Raw genomic sequence first — 18,151 nt, 5'->3', positions numbered from 1 at the left:
CATGACACCACATCTGAAAACAGAGAAACCCTGCAAGCACTATTCGGGTCCAGCTGTCCAACACCAATGTTGAAGTGAGATAACACCAGCATGTAAATATTGGTAGGAGTGCGAATGTTACCCCTCTCCATAACCAAATCGTAAATTGCAACTTTACCTAGCGGGGGAGAGGTTGGCGCGATCACGAAAACTAGAAACAGTCGGATTCAATTCTTTGATGGGAGGATACCACGCAATGAGACTTTCTATAAACTTCGGACCAACGTCGGACATAATAGACCTTACGTTTGAAAAATCGATATATGCGCTACTTGTAGCCATTATATAACGTGCATGTATAATGAAGGAGGATAAGAGTAAAGATGAAAATAAGAAGTTGAGGGTATTTATAGGGAAGAAAAAAGGAAGAAAGAGAAGACCAATTGAATCTGAACCGCACACGTGTCAGATGAGATCTGACAGTTAAGCAGGGAATTCAATGAGCTGACTACGGAAGTGACAGTTATGAAACCCAATAATGATTGCGTCAGAGCTGTCACGTCAAAATTAAATACGAAATGACAATAGTTTTACGCCATACGCAAATAAATTGCGCATACCATAGAACTGGGGGACTTAATGAAGCGCATAAAATACGCTAACATTATGCGCAGGCCTCCAACCGTGACTGCACATCTAAATACATCAAAAGGCCAATGACGCGCAGCATATGACGCAATTCAACTGACGTCGCGCACGCTAATACTGCGTAACCGGAGAAAGACATGGAATAAACGTGTGGGCTGAATAAGACAAAAGATGGTACAAAACATAAAAGACGAAATCTTTATAATCGTACAAGTAGCAGAATGTGACACAATAACATGATATGGAAGGGACCACGTGAGTGCATAGTTTATGCGACATAATAGTACTATTTTGTACTATTATGTCCCCTCTTTTTCGCCTCCAACGTGGCAAGAAAAGGACATCTATTCCCACCTATAAATACTCATAACAGAGCTCATAAACACATCATGAGTTATGGAGAAATACACCACTCATTACTGCGCAATCAGAATATGTCAACTACGGTTCTCAGGTAACGTTCCTTGGACATTAAATCCTAACACCGTCCACGAGCCATCGACTCCGACTAACTCGAACGATGGTGGGTCATGTTTAACCACCATTTCTGAGATCATCATCTCGTATTAGGGTTACTCACGGTACTCCGGACCGGAGAGTTAAACTCAAGGAACCCTTAAATTTCTCTTTATTGTTGATCTCGCATAGACCGAACTCTTTGGACTATTTTATGCATGATCAGTGGTATATATTGACCCTACTCCTACTATGATCAACCGATGTCAAAAAAATAACCGTTAAAAAAAAACAATAAAATTCAAACAAGATAATGTTGGAATCGGTGAGTATATATATATTTTACTCCGTAATCGTTTAAGTGGCTTACCAACTATGACGAATTCAATAATAATAGTTTATTGACGTTTCACCCCGAGAAACATCAACCACTACGGTCCTCCACCGCCTTAATTCCATTCCAGTATTCCACAATCACAATTTCGCATCCACCCCAAATTAAAATACGGAGTATTAAATATTAAATAAATACTTCATATAATATAAATAAATATAAATATAAATAATAATAAATAAAAGCTCACCACCATTACATTTTAACTGTTTATAATTGTCTAGAAACATCTCACACACAAAGCACATTAACAAACAGCAAGAGCATCTTCAATTTTCACCGAATATTTTCCTGGAAAAAAATACCTTTAATCAATCGGTAAGTTATCTCTTTCTTTCCTTGCTAATTCAGTTTCTGTTATCAGATCGAATCGTGATTTATTTGTCTATTATATTATACTGTTAGTATTAGTATATATGTATATGGCGTTATCATTTACAAAGCAATATATATACCTAGGGTTAGGGTTTCGTTTTGGTTCGTTATGTGTTATAGCTTCAATTATAGTATGTTTACATACCGATCTTAAGTTATTTAAAACTGTATTGTTAATTTTGGTTTCTATGGGGTTTTGTGGCGGATTCAGCAGTTTTTTACTCCACATGCTACCTAAGAAAAGACCTATTGTTGTTGATGAAGAAGATAGCAGTACTAGTGATAATAATAATACTACATCTGATCATAATTTGCGTAAAAAGCCACGCGTTTTGATCTCTTCTTCTTGTTCACCTATAACCTCCAGAACTACGACAACCTCGGCGGATTGTGACGGAAAGAAGAGCGGCAGCAGTATTGGTGGTGATTCTAACAGTAGTACTTCTGTACAACCGTCAGTAACAAATATGGGATTCGACAATGTGCAAATGCAAGATATTGATGAAGATCTACATAGTAGACAACTTGCTGTTTATGGTCGTGAGACTATGAGGCGATTGTTTGCGTCTAACGTCCTAATTTCGGGAATGCAAGGACTTGGTGCAGAGATAGGTAAACATATCATCATACATTTATTTTTAATATGAAGTATTATTCATTTTATGTGCATATATTTAATATGCATGAGAAAGTATGTTGCATCAATAGTTCTGATTGTTGACTTGAATTAGTTTAATTATGCAATTGTATTTATAGCCTTAAGTTGGAGGTTTTTGTTTAGGTCTTTGTAATTTGTGAGCTGCACGTTTCTTAAATCAATCTTATCTTTTCTTGTATACTTTTTATCTTGTTCTTTTTCACGTGTGCAGTTAATTAATGTAATGAGATCGTGCTATTATAGTCTCAAATATAGTTATGTTTTTTATTCAATTGCATAGTGATGTTGTCGGATTAAAGACATATTGAGTTTTTCTGATGTGATTATTATAACTTGACAAATCAGACACAGATAACGTGTTCATTAAGAATTAGGGCGTTAGGGGTGGTTAGATAAGTTCATATTGTTGTAACAAGCTAGTTTCCTTACAATTGTTTCTACATGCTTTTTCTAATCTGCTAATCTGATTCATAGTCATATATACCCTAATGCTAATAACTGCTAATACTTCAAGTTATGGTAAACTAGCTTAAAAAGCTATCTTAAATCAACCTCTAAGCATCTTCTTATACGTTTGAACCAACTGAAATACCCATAATTGTATGATGCAGATGGTATTTGTAACTAATACATGAGACATTAATGCTAATATTAGTGTTGAAACATGCGTTGAAGTGTATTGACTAACTGTGTGTATATATATATATATATATATATATATATATATATATATATATATATATATATATATATATATATATTTGACAATTTGGTTATCCTTCTGTAATGACTTGATGTTAATATTTTTTTGCAGCAAAAAATCTAATTCTTGCTGGTGTCAAGTCTGTGACATTGCACGACGAAGAGTCGGTGGAACTTTGGGATTTGTCTAGTAATTTCATCTTTTCAGAGAATGATGTTGGAAAGAATAGAGCTTTAGCATCTGTCCAAAAGCTGCAAGAGCTCAACAATGCAGTTTTGGTCTCCACCTTGCCTACAAAATTGACTAAAGAACAACTTTCTAACTATCAGGTATCAATTGATATCACTTGTACTTATAATGCATTGGTTATCTAAGTACACTACTTGAGTACTTGATTACAATGGAACAAATTTTAAGAACCTAATTTTAGCTCTGCACATAGTTGCTTCTATTTACCGTAAACTCATAAAGGTCTGCAACAATAGTTTAATGGTTTTGTTTGGAGTTACTTAGATTTGAAACTGAGCATGTGTGTATTGTAATGCATTATTCTAACATATTTATTAGTATTTTTTTTGTCTGATAAATAATTTCTCTAGTGAAACTTCCAATTCTGGCTCTTGTCCATTAAGATACATTTGAAGTTCTGAGCTAGATTTTTTGACACCTGACAAAGACGGCTGTTGGATATTGTCTTTGATTCTAGAATATTTGGTTGATGTAGATTATTATGCCTTAATGTATTTACATGCTATTTGTTCAAGAATTGAAATTGAGCATGGAAGTATTAGTCACCTTGGTTTTAAGTGCTTAACATATCATCACTAGATGTCTTCTTACCCCACAAACACTACTATTTGTTCAAGGATTAGTGATCCCATTTCTCTGAATGAACCTTTATTGACATTGTAAAACTTCTTTAATACAGGGTGTTCTCTTGTAGTACTATTTATGGGTCTACAAAGACTCGTTAGAGTTTTCGTACATTTTGAATGTTTGTATGAACATGGACAAAGCTCTAGGTGCAACGTCATCTATGCTGTTTGGGTATGATATGTTGTTTCAAAGTTTATGAAAGGCATATGATTAATGATGTAGGAGCTGTAGGAACTACTTCATTCAGCATGATATTAAATTGCAAGTGTTAGATCCCTTGATTTATGAGTGCGTAACATATCTTCATTAGACAACTTCTTCCCCCACTTAACGGTACTATTTGTACAAGGATTAGTGATCACGTTTCTTTTAATGAACATTCTTTGACAACGTAAAACTTATACGGAGTAAGATATAGGGTGTTCTCTCGCGTAGTATTCATGGGTCTATAAAGACACATTATAGAGTCTTTGCACTTAAGATTGTCTGTATGAACATGTACAAAGCTCTAGGTGCAACATCATCTATCTTGTTTGGCAATGATTTGATGTTTAAAGTTCATGGAAGGCATATGAGTAATGATTCAGGAGCTGTAGGAACCCGCTTCATTGACAAAAAACTTTGGATATGCTAATTCTTGGTGTGCTGTTTTTTTTATTACTATCTTATTTTGTTGCCGAATATTAAAACTAGGTGATGTTTTTTGTTTTTATAGAACCTACTTAGAATTGATTGAAGTATTCTTAGTGATTTTTTTTAAAAGCATTATTTGTCTCAGAACAAATATTCCAGATCCCTGTACCAACATTGGAGATGTGTTTAAGTAGAAATATCCTGGTAGCATAATTGTAGATTTGTAGTTACTAGTGAAAAAAAAAATCATCTTGCTCCAGAAATATTAGGAACATTAAACGGACCCAAATATCATCGACAATTGATAATCAACAATAAGATGTATCAGAACACTACTTATCATAATAACTAACAAGGAAATGTTGACTCTTGTGATTACCATCCCTACTGATCAGACATGGTCTTTTTAAAGTGTTAAAATTTGGCCTTCCAAACATATGTAGATTGTTGATTTTGGTTTAAGATAAATAACCCAATAATTGGATTTTAAGTGTTAATACATTTTCTTAAGTTCCGTGTTGATAAATCAGGCGCTGTATTGTTTTTCTACTTTTCAGAGGAATTAAAATATATTTATATGGTTAATCTGGTGTTCTGTTGGTACCTTTTCCACAGTAATTCATATCGTACTAACAGTTATGTTAATCTAAATTGACGATTCATTATGATATTTCAGGCTGTGGTTTTCACTAATATAGACTTAAAAACAGCTATTGAGTTTAACGATTACTGCCACAACCATAAACCTGCTATCGCTTTCATCAAGACCGAAGTAAGAGGACTGTTTGGTAACATTTTCTGCGACTTCGGCCCCGACTTCACCGTAACCGATGTTGACGGTGAAGAACCACATTCTGGCATCATTTCATCTATCAGTAACGATAACCCTGCACTTGTAACATGTGTTGACGACGAAAGGCTCGAGTTTCAAGATGGTGATCTTGTCATATTTTCTGAAGTTAACGGTATGACAGAACTTAACGATGGAAAACCAAGAAAAGTCAAATCTTGCAGACCGTACTCGTTTTTTCTCGAAGAAGACACGACCAAATTCGGTACATATGTAAAAGGTGGTATAGTTACTCAAGTAAAACAACCAAAGGTTTTGAATTTCAAGCCTTTGAAAGAAGCAATTAAAGCTCCGGGAGAGTTTTTACTGAGTGACTTTTCCAAGTTTGACCGCCCTCCTCTTTTGCATTTAGCTTTTCAAGCACTCGATAAGTTCTTGACTGAATTGGGACGGTTTCCGGTTGCGGGTTCGGAAAACGACGCGCAAAAGTTGATTTCAATTGCTACTGGTATGAATGATAGTGCGGGAGATCAAAAGTTGGATGATTTGAATCCTAAGCTTTTGAGAGATTTTTCTTATGGAGCTCGCGCCGTGCTTAATCCAATGGCGGCTATGTTTGGCGGCATAGTTGGCCAAGAGGTTGTAAAGGCGTGTTCCGGAAAGTTCCATCCACTTCTTCAGGTTAGTTTATCCTATTGTGTGTGTGTGTGTTTTTTTTTTTTTTTAATAATTCATGGTTGTTGGGACTGCACGTCCTAATCATATGAAAGACAGGTGGGTTGGGCAATGGTTTAAAACCACATGTGGTTGAAACATGTTTTTAGCAGGAATGAAATGGGCGAGGGTTAATACAATAATAACTTAAATACAATAATAACAAAGATGAAAGATTAACACAATAATAACTTAAATATTTGAGTCAAACGATTTTGGAGGCTGTATGCCCTTAGAATACCTTTGAAAGGACTCTCAACCAGAAACTGAAAACAAATCAAACCATTTGTAATTGGGTCGAAATCACCATCTCTACTTTACACTTTCGTTAGCTGGTCTAATTGTCTTTTTTATTTTTATTTTTATGATGATTATGATGACGATGATGATTATTATTATTATGATGATTATGCAGTTCTTCTACTTTGATTCGGTTGAGTCACTACCTACTGAGCCGTTGGATCCCAGCGAGTACAAGCCGTTGAACAGCCGTTACGATGCACAGATTTCAGTATTTGGAGCTAAATTCCAGAAGAAATTGGAAAATACTCGGTCTTTTCTTGTAGGATCTGGTGCATTAGGATGTGAATTTCTAAAGAATTTTGCTTTAATGGGTGTCTCATGTGGTCCACAAGGGAAATTAACAGTCACCGATGATGATGTTATCGAGAAAAGCAATCTCAGCAGACAGTTCTTATTTCGTGACTGGAACATAGGACAGGCTAAATCCACTGTTGCTGCTACTGCAGCCAAATTAATTAATCCACATTTTCAGATCGAAGCTTTGCAGAACCGTGTGGGCCCAGAAACCGAGTCTGTGTTCGATGATACTTTTTGGGAAAACCTTAATGTCGTGGTTAATGCTTTAGACAATGTTAATGCCCGGTTATATGTTGATCAAAGATGCTTATATTTCCAAAAACCACTTCTTGAGTCTGGTACACTCGGTGCTAAGTGCAACACACAGATGGTTATTCCTCACCTGACTGAAAACTATGGTGCCTCAAGGGACCCACCTGAGAAGCAAGCACCCATGTGCACTGTGCACTCGTTCCCACATAACATTGACCACTGTTTGACTTGGGCTCGATCAGAATTTGAAGGGTTACTTGAGAAAACACCGGCGGAAGTGAATGCGTATCTCTCAAATCCTGGTGAATATACGTCTGCTATGAGGAATGCAGGCGATGCTCAGGCTCGTGATAATTTGGAACGGGTTCTTGAATGTCTCGACACTGAAATATGTGAAAGTTTCCAAGATTGCATCACTTGGGCCCGCCTAAAGTAATACATTTATTCACCTCTCTTTATTTTTTCTTTTGCTTTATATATTTTTACAGTCCAATACACACACGTGAGCAAGGTGGTAATTTCAACCCATTTACTTATTAAAGGGTTGTTTTGGGATGAAAAGGGACAGGGTTTTTTTTTATTTGGTTCCTCTAGGTAAGGAAAGCTAGTTGATTTACTTTTAAAGATTCTGGTGGTTTATGAAAATCATATTTAAATTTAAAACATGAATATATCAAGAACTAATAAATGGACAAAAAGTGTTCCCCGACCCAAATAACCTGTTCTGACCTAAACCTAAAATGACCTGCTATATGGATCACCTTTTTCAGCTTACCATCTCTAGTGTGCATATTAAGATCCATACTTTTTTGTACCTTGTACAGTTTGTGCTCATGTTCTTTTTACTGTTTGTGCTTATGTTCTTTTTACCTTCTAAATCTCTACGTAGGTTTGAAGATTATTTCTCGAATCGCATGAAGCAATTAATTTTCACATTCCCAGAAGACGCAGCCACCAGTACCGGAGCTCCATTTTGGTCCGCCCCAAAGCGTTTTCCCCGCCCGTTAGAATTCTCTGTTTCTGACCTGACCCATTTGAATTTCGTATTGGCGGGGTCCATTATTCGTGCTGTAACATTTGGCATCCCGATTCCTGATTGGGCTACTAATCCCAAGAAACTAGCTGAGGCTGTAGATCGGGTTATTGTCCCCGAATTTCAACCAAAACAAGGTGTCAAAATCGAAACTGATGAAAATGCTACCAGTTTGTCATCTGCATCCATTGATGATGCTGCTGTTATCGAAGAATTAATCAAGAAGCTTGAACAGATTAGAAAGAAGCTTCCACCTGGTTATATCATGAAACCTATTCAGTTTGAAAAGGTTCCCACTTTTATTCATTTACATATTGTCCGAGGTGGCAGTTTTGACCCATGTACCTATATGTAGGTTGTGTTCTATTTTCAACTGGTCAAACTGTCATCTATTTTCAATGCATTCAGCATTCTAAATTTTTTGTATATTGAGTTGAATTGTCATATGGTAATAATACCATTTCCCTAGCCATAATGAAAGCCTTTTAGTTATTGACATTTTTTTAAAGACACATTTTTGCAGGTCGACCCATCACAAGTTAGTGTCACGGTGATAATACTATTTTTCTATCCATAATAAAACCCTTTAAATTATTGACATTTTTTTAGAAGAAACATTCTTGCAGGTCAACCCATCACGATAACATGACCCGTTTTGACATGTTAGCCAACTAAATTCAATCCACCCATTTTGCCACCTCTAATACTTTTTATTTATTTATTGTATTTGCAGGATGATGACACAAATTTCCATATGGATTTCATTGCGGGACTCGCTAACATGAGAGCTCGAAATTACAGCATCCCAGAAGTCGACAAACTGCGAGCCAAATTCATAGCCGGAAGAATCATCCCAGCTATCGCCACCTCAACCGCAATGGCCACAGGTTTGGTCTGTCTCGAGCTCTACAAGGTTATCGACGGTGGCCACAAAGTGGAAGACTACCGTAACACATTTGCCAACCTGGCACTCCCTCTCTTCTCAATGGCTGAACCGGTCCCACCAAAAGTCATCAAGCACAAGGACCTTAGCTGGACCGTGTGGGACCGGTGGTCGATTGATGGTAACCCTACGTTAAGAGAACTCATCAATTGGCTTGCTGATAAAGGACTCGATGCTTATAGTATTTCATGTGGGAGTTGTTTGTTATACAATAGTATGTTCCCGAGGCACCGAGACCGAATGGATAAGAAAGTGGTGGATTTAGCCCGGGATGTGGCTAAGATGGAGATTCCGCCCTATCGCCGCCACCTGGATCTGATGGTGGCTTGTGAAGATGAAGAAGAGAACGACGTTGATATCCCTCAGGTATCTGTGTACTTTCGTTAATTGAAGACCGTTACTTGTAATCTGTTAAACTGAAATTGTTAGGAAAACTTGTAATCTGTTAAACTGAAATTGTTAGGAAAACTTGGTCAAGTGAGTCACAAAGTGCTAAGCACAATTCTCTGTACTATCTATGCGTGATTGCTGTTTACTGCCGTTATATACTGTTTCATATGAATTTGATTGATGGGATGATGACTGTCTGATAACCCATCCGTTTAGAACCCTAATAAATCTTGGTTAAACATTGTCATAGGACAATCTGTCTTTTCTGTTTACATGTAATGTGAATACCATGCTGTTTATATGATATTGGGTTTGATGCTGTTTATATGATATTGGGATTGAAAAGCTTGCTTCGTTATGTTTTTCGAGTTGGTGCTCTAATTTGCTTCAACGTGAAACTAACCTTGGACACTAGTAGATAAAACTTTAGAAGTGGCAAAATAGATTGTTCATTTGGGTCACGAAACTGGTCAAAATATGCCAATGATTTGTTTAGTTTTTAGAATGTGGCTTGCAATGAACTTGGATCTATGAAAAGCACATTTCTTCAAAGGAATTACACTATTCATGTTAATTTTTTTTTCTTCCAAATATCAAGTGTTATCACTAGTTAAAAGCTAAAAAAAAAAAAAAAAAAATCACTAGATTGCTTAATTCACTGGTAGACCGTACTACTATTCATCTACAATACATCCGCCCCTCACCACACCCTATGTACATCGGATTGAGAAGAACCCCATAAGTACTCGTTGAATTCCATATTGAACGCAAAAACATGATGGATTTTGAAGAATCCGACCCTTAGCATAAAGCCACTAGCTATGATGCAGACCAATCTATTGTCGTCACAAATCAAACCAACAAAAGAAAATCTCTACAACCGTCACAAACCCATCTACAACAACGACCAACACCAACATAATTTCTAAATTACTAAGAAAAAGTAGACGCGCTATCGATGATTCACTTAAACTCGCACCACTCGACCATGAGGAATCGCGCAAAACCGCTAGTAGACCTGAAACCAACTTCGGGAAACTCAAGAACACTCCCTCAAAACCGCTACGGTAAACCAAGACATCCTCTTCTCGACAAACACAAAGTCCCGAGGTACCTACCTGATTGTGGGAAAACCGCCAAAAACCTTAAAGGACCGGCATTCAGGAACTGTCGTAAACCACCACCGAGAAGCAAATTGTGGGAAAACCACATAAATTGAAGCCGTAAACAGCCCCTCAGGTGACATATAGTCTGACACCCATGGGAAGTGACCGTGGTTTATTTGTAGAATGTGAAAAGTTTGTGATTGACTTGTAAAAGTTTGTAAAAAAGTTTTGTAGTTAATTTATAAAATTTAAAAGTTATATGTTACTTTGAGAAAAAAATATAATATTAACCTTTAATTTAAACGGCAAAAATGATAAATAGTAACCAATTACGTGCTTAAAATATTTGTACCATTAGCTTCGAAGGTTGTACCCACATGGAAGATACACCACAACTTGACAACTTGCCTAAATTCTGGGGAAAAAACGTAAATTTGTTGAGGACAAAATTATAACTTAATAGGGATACAAAAGTTAAATTCGGGAACCAACAGTAACTTATATATTTTACATAAACCACCCCTAAAAACCACCTGAATTTTTGACCGGATTTATCTTTTCGTTCTGCTCAAGTTACGTTTCACCGACATAACCGTTAAACTGGAAATAATTTTATGAACTAAATGCAATAAATTATATTTGAAGCGGAGCCCCGACACGAAGCAATGGCTCCTCACCTAGTTCGTAACATTTTATGTTTTAAATAAGGTTAGAATAATGTATGTATTTATTTGATAAAACAAAACATCAAAATAATGTTGTATGTCTAATAAATTTATATGTATAACTAACAACATATTTACTTTTATTTGTTTAATTACGTGAAAACAGTAGATATGGATATTTATGGAGAAGGGGGTATGATCTCCATGATCACAATTCACAAGTATGTTTTGCAAGCAAAGCTTAATTGAATTACGTGGCCAATGTAACTGTCATTTGTCAGTCCACAACCCAGGCCAGGTGTATCCACCCACCTCACGTTACAAAGCTGCTCCTATCAAATTAGTTATTTACGGGGATCTTTAATTTAAAACTTAAACTTAATTAACATCTATTATTATTATTTTTGTGTCGGAAACTATGTTTTTAGGGTGGGTTCGTAGATTCAGTAAGTGCATAGATGGGATTTGTAGACAACTAGTATACTTGGCCTTCTCAAGTCCGGATTTTGATATGTCACCATGCAGTGGCGACTCCAGAATGAAAATTCAACGGGGTCCCAATTTTTTCCCCAATGATAATTATATTTAAAAGGTACTTTAGTGATTATTTACCTCCAAAAACCTATAAACTTTAAAAATATATGGGGTCACATTGTTAAATTTAGTGGTGTCCTATACAATTTGATGTATACATTGTATAAATTTTTTTTATAGTAGTGGGGTCATAGAACCCCACCACACACTACATAGAATCGCTCTTGTCACCATGAAATCGAACTTGACAAGTCCCGGTCAGACCATATGGACAACCTCTTAGACCATATCGACCGCTCAGGGTTCAGAATTTTCAGGAGTCCAATTTTTTTATATTTACAAATATTATCGGAGATTTGAGAAGCGGGAAATTAGGGAAACGCAACTAAAGAAGCAAAAGCAAAGCACAACTGGCCCATAAAGAACAATCAAATGCTCAGAAAAAAAGAAATCAATGTCCACTACCATTATAGCAAGGTCGAAAGGACCATTTTTAAAATACTTTATATTATTCATTAGGACCTAAGGGTCATTTTTTCACCTCGTTCTAGGTCCTTAAATTTTTGAGACCGACCCTGATTCTGAAACTCAGATTTGGAAAAGCCGAATTTCACTTTTTTCACCTTTCATGAGGCGTAACAAGCTCAAGTACTTTATTTCTTAACTAATTTTATTACTCCGTACTACGTAGTTTCAAAGAAACGGTATATGACAAGCTGGTGAGCTAAATCTTATACCACAATCATCATGTCTCAAACCACCGACTAAAAAAAGAACTCTAAAGCAATAGTTTGTATAGTTTATATATCTTTCAGGGAGCAAAGATGAAGAAGTTTGGAGAATTAATCAAAGATGCTTGAGTTCTTTTTTTGACTTGGGGTTGTAGGGTTGTGACATAGATGGTTGCTAATCGTTCGTAGTACATTCGATTGGCCACCCTCTTTATTTGGTTGTTTGGTTGTTATTTTTTGTATTTTTTGTATTTTTTGAGCTTTACGTTTGGTGCGATCTTGGTTAGGTTTAGTTTTGAGTTCGGTTCTCTAAAGTTGTTTGTTTTTTAGGGTCTTCAATTTTTGTTAAAGTCCTTTATTTCAGTAAAAGTTATTGTTTTTTCCCTAAAAAAAAGTTATAACATCCATTACATTAAATTTTGATCAAGTGAATGTAACTCTTAAATCCACGATCTAGACAAAATTACATTGATCAAAATTACACGTCTAGTCTATGTGGTTTGTACCTTATTTTGTATATGGGCACCTAATTTTTTTTATTTGATTAGTCAATGTGGTTTGCAACAGTAATGTGGTTAGTCGTGTGATTTGGGACTCATACCTCACTTTTTCACTCAGCCGTACGCAAAAGACTTGGCAAGCCGGTGCCAGAGGCACCATAACTATGACAAACTGACAAGTCATGATGAGCCGTTGTGAAGCATAATAAGCAGTGGTGTAATGAGTGAAGTAAAATACGAGATGATCTCAATCTCAATACACATGAAATAGGTACAAATTTATGTCACTTGGTGGAACTTCTTATACAGTACTCTGTAATAAGAAGGCATGGACTTATTCTCTAGTCAGTTGAGGGATTGATTGATGGTTGCTTCCACCTAATGAACGGTAGCATTTGCAGATCAGTCATTTATCAAACAAGACGATCATATATATTGTGCAATTTGTCGTTAAGTAATTGTACCTCCTACTTCGAAAGGGAGGTGATTTGTACACCAACTCTCATTTGCCATACACCACCAAATTTATCTTTTGGACCATTTTACCCTTTTCCAAATTTAATCGAATCACCCTTTTTACCTATCAAAAAATTAAAACCTTTACCAATCAATTGGTCTTACCAAAAACTAAATCACCGTATAGAATAGTAAATCGGTAAATATGTCACGGATTAAGAGCAAAATTTTGAAGTAGCAGAATAAAAAGCGTGATAATAGTGTACTATTATGAAACACGCAATAAACATCTGGATGTTTAGGGCTATTAAATCAATAACAATTCAAAAAAGATGTTGGGAAGTTATTCCACATCGGCCATGGGACAAAATAAATGAATGCATATAAGTGTAAAAGGAAGTCCCTCTATCATCAATTGGTTTTAGAAAAGGATGAACTCTTGAACTTATATGATGTACATATTGTTGGACTATACGAATTATTAATTATGTCATGGTATCAGGCCTAAAGTCGATCCCCTCTCCTCTCTCTTTAAACGACGATCACCTTAGGTTCTATTAATGGTTGGTCCATCTTCATCAACTGCATCCGACAGATCCCTCTCTCTTAATACGATCCTGCACATGCTTACGATCAAGCTAACCTCATCTAATTATTTGTTATCATGCCATCAGGTTGAGCCTCTTCTTGCTTATCAAGATTTGACTGGTTATATTGATGGTACCACAAAGGCACCATCGGCTACTGTTCCCTCTGATGACGGACCGATTGTCAACCCGGCGTATTCAATATGGAAAAAAGAAGACCAAAAGGCTCTTCTTATTCTCCAATCATCGTTAACCGAGGAGTCTATGGCTCTTGTCCTTGGTTTAACGAGTGCACATGATGTATGGAGCTCTCTTAAAGATGCTTATAGTCATGATTCTATCGACCGTATGCACACTCTTCGAGACTCCCTCCGTCAATTGCAAAAAGGCACCTCCACTGTCAATGAATATGGTAAGAAATTCAAAGCTATTTGTGATCAATTAACGGCTATCGGCCATTCTATTAAAGAGAGAGACCGACAAATATCACTGGTTTCTTTGTGGTTTGGGCGCTGGGTTTGAGACTTTCTCTACAACCCAACGGGCCATCAAATCTCGCAGTACTTTTCCAAGTCTTCTTGCTCAAGCAGAAAGTCACGAGATTTTCTTGAATTCTATCCAACCAGCGGCTACACCTCCAGCTGCCTTTCATGCAAATTCGTCTTATAATCCTCGGGTTAATAACAATCCTACACGAGGCAGAGGCAACAACTCACGGGGACATGGACGTGGTTATGGTTCACGCAGTCCACCTAATTGCCAATTGTGTAGAAAGGATGGCCACTATGCCTCGGCTTGTCCCGAGTTCTCCTATGCTGCTCGCTCCCCTTCACTTGATGCAAATCTTGCTCAGGCGTTTCATTCCAACTGTCATGTCACAACTAATTCACCGGACTGGTATGTTGATTTGGGCGCCTCAACGTACATGACTGCAAATGCGTCCAATTTGGACACTGCCTCTCCATACTCAGGTAAAGACATGGTAACAGTTGGTGATGGTAATACTTTAGCAATTACACACACTGGATCTCTTTCACTTAATAAAGAATTACATTTACTGGATATTCTTGTTGTCCCATTAATTACAAAAAATCTATTATCTATCAGCAAGTTGACATCTGATAACCCGGTTGATGTTTTATTTTCCAATCATGCTTTTATCATTCAGAAACGACAAACAAAGGAAATTCTGGCAACGGGTCGTCGTGATCGTGATTTATATGTACTGGAGCGAGGGCAAAAGGCTTTTCTTTCAAGCATTAGTTCAGGCAAGTTGAAAGGATCGTATGAATTATGGCATTATCGTTTAGGACATGTTTCTTTTAGTATTATTTCATTGTTAAATAAACTTGGCCGGTTATCAGTAACTTCACTTTTACCGAAACCGAGTCTTTGTTCTCCATGTCAACTCTCTAAGAGTAAACATTTACCTTTCAAAACTAATGATAAACGTGTTTCTCATGTGTTAGATCTAGTACATTGTGATTTATGGGGACCTTCTCCCGTTATGTCCACTAACGGTTATCGCTATTATGCAATATTTATTGACGATTATTCTAGATTTACTTGGTTTTATCCCTTGAAATCCAAGTCTGAATTTCATGGAATTTTTGATGACTTTGTTCGAATGGTACAAACACAGTTTAATTGCAAGCTTAAAATATGAAATGTCCCATACATATTGATTATAAACGTTCCATATTAATTGATTTCATTGCGAGGTTTTGACCTCTATATGAGACGTTTTCAAAGACTGCATTCATTTTTAAAACAACCATAACCTTTATTTTATCAATAAAGGTTTTAAAAACCATTAAATAGATTATCAAATAATGATAATCTAAAATATACTGTTTACACACGACCATTACATAATGGTTTACAATAGAAATATATTACATCGACATATGTTTCTTGAATGCAGTTTTTATACAATATCATACAAACATGGACTCCAAATCTTGTCCTTATTTTAGTATGCAACAGCGGAAGCTCTTAGTATTCATCTGAGAATAAACATGCTTTAAACGTCAACAAAAATGTTGGTGAGTTATAGGTTTAACCTATATATATCAAATCGTAACAATAGACCACAAGATTTCATATTTCAATACACATCCCATACATAGAGATAAAAATCATTCATATGGTGAACACCTGGTAACCGACATTAACAAGATGCATATAAGAATATCCCCTATCATTCCGGGTAATCTTTCGGACATGATAAAAACGAATTCGAAGTACTAAAGCATCCGGTAGTTTGGATGGGGTTCGTTAGGCCCAATAGATCTATCTTTAGGATTCGCGTCAATTAGTAGATCGGTTTACTAATTCTTAGGTTACCAAGCAAAAAGGGGCATATTCGGCTTCGATCATTCAACCATAAAAAGTAGTTTCATGTACGTGTGTCTATTTTGTAAAACATTTATAAAGCTGCATGTATTCTCATCCCAAAAATATTAGATTTTAAAAGTGGGACTATAACTCACTTTCACAGATTTTTACTTCGTCGAGAAGTAAGACTTGGCCACTGGTCGATTCACGAACCTATAACAAATATGTACATATATATCAAAGTATGTTCAAAATATATTTACAACATTTTTAATACGTTTTAATGTTTTAAGTTTATTAAGTCAGCTGTCCTCGTTAGTAACCTACAACTAGTTGTCCACAATTAGATGTACAGAAAATAAATCGATATATATTATCTTGAATCAATCCACGACCTAGTGTATACACGTCTCAGGCTAGATCACAACTCAAAGTATATATATTTTTGGAATCAACCTCAACCTTGTATAGCTAACTCCAACATTACTGCATATAGAGTGTCTATGGTTGTTCCAAATAATATATATACATGGGTCGATATGATATGTCAAAACATTTGCATACGTGTCTATGGTATCCCAAGATTACATAATATATTAGAATACATGTATAATACAATATAAGTTAGCTAGGATATGATTTGTATAGATTTGTTAAACATTTCCCGTAGCTAAAATAATCAAAAAATATCCAATCTTGTTTTACCCATAACTTCTTCATTTTAAATCCGTTTTGAGTGAATCCAATTGCTATGGTTTCATATTGAACTTAAGTTTATGAATCTATATAGAAAAAGTATAAGTTTATAATCAGAATTACAGGTTACAAGTCATTTTTGTAAAGGTAGTCATTTCAGTCGAAAGAACGACGTCTAGATGACCATTTTGGAAAACATACTTTCACTTTGAGTTTAACCATGATTTTTGGATATAGTTTCATGTTCATAAGAAAAATCATTTTGGCAGAAGAACAACTTTTAAATCAAAGTTTATCATAGTTTTTAATTTACTAACCCAAAACAGCCCGCGGTGTTACTACAACGGCGTATATCCGGTTTTACGGTGTTTTTCGTGTTTTCCGATTTTAAATCATTAAGTTAGCATATTATATAGATATAGAACATGTGTTTAGTTGATTTTAAAAGTCAAGTTAGAAGGATTAACTTTTGTTTGCGAACAAGTTTAGAATTAACTAAACTATGTTCTAGTGATTACAAGTTTAAACCTTCTAATAAGATAGCTTTATATGTATGAATCGAATGATGTTATGAACATCATTACTACCTCAAATTTTCTGGATAAAGCTACTGGAAATGAGAAAAATGGATCTAGCTTCAAAGGATCCTTGGATGGCTTGAAAGTTCTTGAAGCAGAATCATGACACGAAAACAAGTTCAAGTAAGATTTCCACTCGAAATAAGATTGTTATAGTTATAGAAATTGAATCAAAGTTTGAATATGAATATTACCTTGAATTAGAAAGATAACCTACTGTAAATAACAAAGGTTTTTTGATCTTAGATGATTACTTGGAATGGATTAGAAAGCTTGGAAGTAGACTTGCAAACTTGGAAGCGTTCTTGATTTTATAAAACTATAACTTATAGAATTTATGAAGAACACTTAGAACTTGAAGATAGAACTTGAGAGAGATTACTTATATGAAGAAAATTGAAGAATGAAAGTGTTTGTAGGTGTTTTTGGTCGTTGGTATATGGATTAGATATAAAGGATGTGTAATTTTGTTTTCATGTAAATAAGTCATGAATGATTACTCATATTTTTGTAATTT

General features: G+C 35.7%; 1 protein-coding gene across 4 annotated transcripts; it reads left to right on the top strand.

Annotated features, from left to right (window-relative positions):
* Window positions 1–1,645: 1,645 nt before the first annotated feature.
* Window positions 1,646–9,693, top strand: LOC139899047 (ubiquitin-activating enzyme E1 1-like). 4 transcript variants are annotated; one of them, XM_071881861.1, is made up of 7 exons: window positions 1,646–1,795; window positions 2,220–2,464; window positions 3,325–3,542; window positions 5,399–6,193; window positions 6,642–7,510; window positions 7,968–8,400; window positions 8,845–9,693. In XM_071881861.1, the coding sequence occupies exons 2-7, from the start codon at window positions 2,320–2,322 to the stop codon at window positions 9,439–9,441; spliced, it is 3,057 nt and encodes a 1,018-aa protein (XP_071737962.1). In that variant the 5' UTR covers window positions 1,646–1,795; window positions 2,220–2,319; the 3' UTR covers window positions 9,442–9,693. The 4 variants fall into 4 exon arrangements, with proteins under 4 accessions (XP_071737962.1, XP_071737960.1, XP_071737961.1 ...); XM_071881859.1 differs by having other exon boundaries at window positions 1,682–1,795; window positions 2,064–2,464; XM_071881860.1 differs by having other exon boundaries at window positions 1,688–1,795; window positions 2,067–2,464.
* The last annotated feature ends 8,458 nt before the right edge of the window (window positions 9,694–18,151 follow it).

This window comes from Rutidosis leptorrhynchoides, chromosome 3 (assembly GCF_046630445.1).
Source record: "Rutidosis leptorrhynchoides isolate AG116_Rl617_1_P2 chromosome 3, CSIRO_AGI_Rlap_v1, whole genome shotgun sequence".
In the NCBI taxonomy this organism is placed as follows: Eukaryota; Viridiplantae; Streptophyta; class Magnoliopsida; order Asterales; family Asteraceae; genus Rutidosis; species Rutidosis leptorrhynchoides.
Note: the sequence above shows the minus strand (reverse complement) of the source record. Positions and strands in the feature narration are given on the sequence as shown.

What these genes read in the sequence shown, in the direction of transcription:
- LOC139899047 (XM_071881858.1), top strand. Translation starts at nt 2,041, where the DNA reads ATGGGGTTTTGTGGCGGATTCAGCAGTTTTTTACTCCACATGCTACCT. An exon ending in AGGACTTGGTGCAGAGATAG is followed by an intron (nt 2,465 to 3,324) that starts GTAAACATATCA and finishes ATTTTTTTGCAG; the next exon opens with CAAAAAATCTAATTCTTGCT. An exon ending in AGTTCCATCCACTTCTTCAG is followed by an intron (nt 6,194 to 6,641) that starts GTTAGTTTATCC and finishes ATGATTATGCAG; the next exon opens with TTCTTCTACTTTGATTCGGT.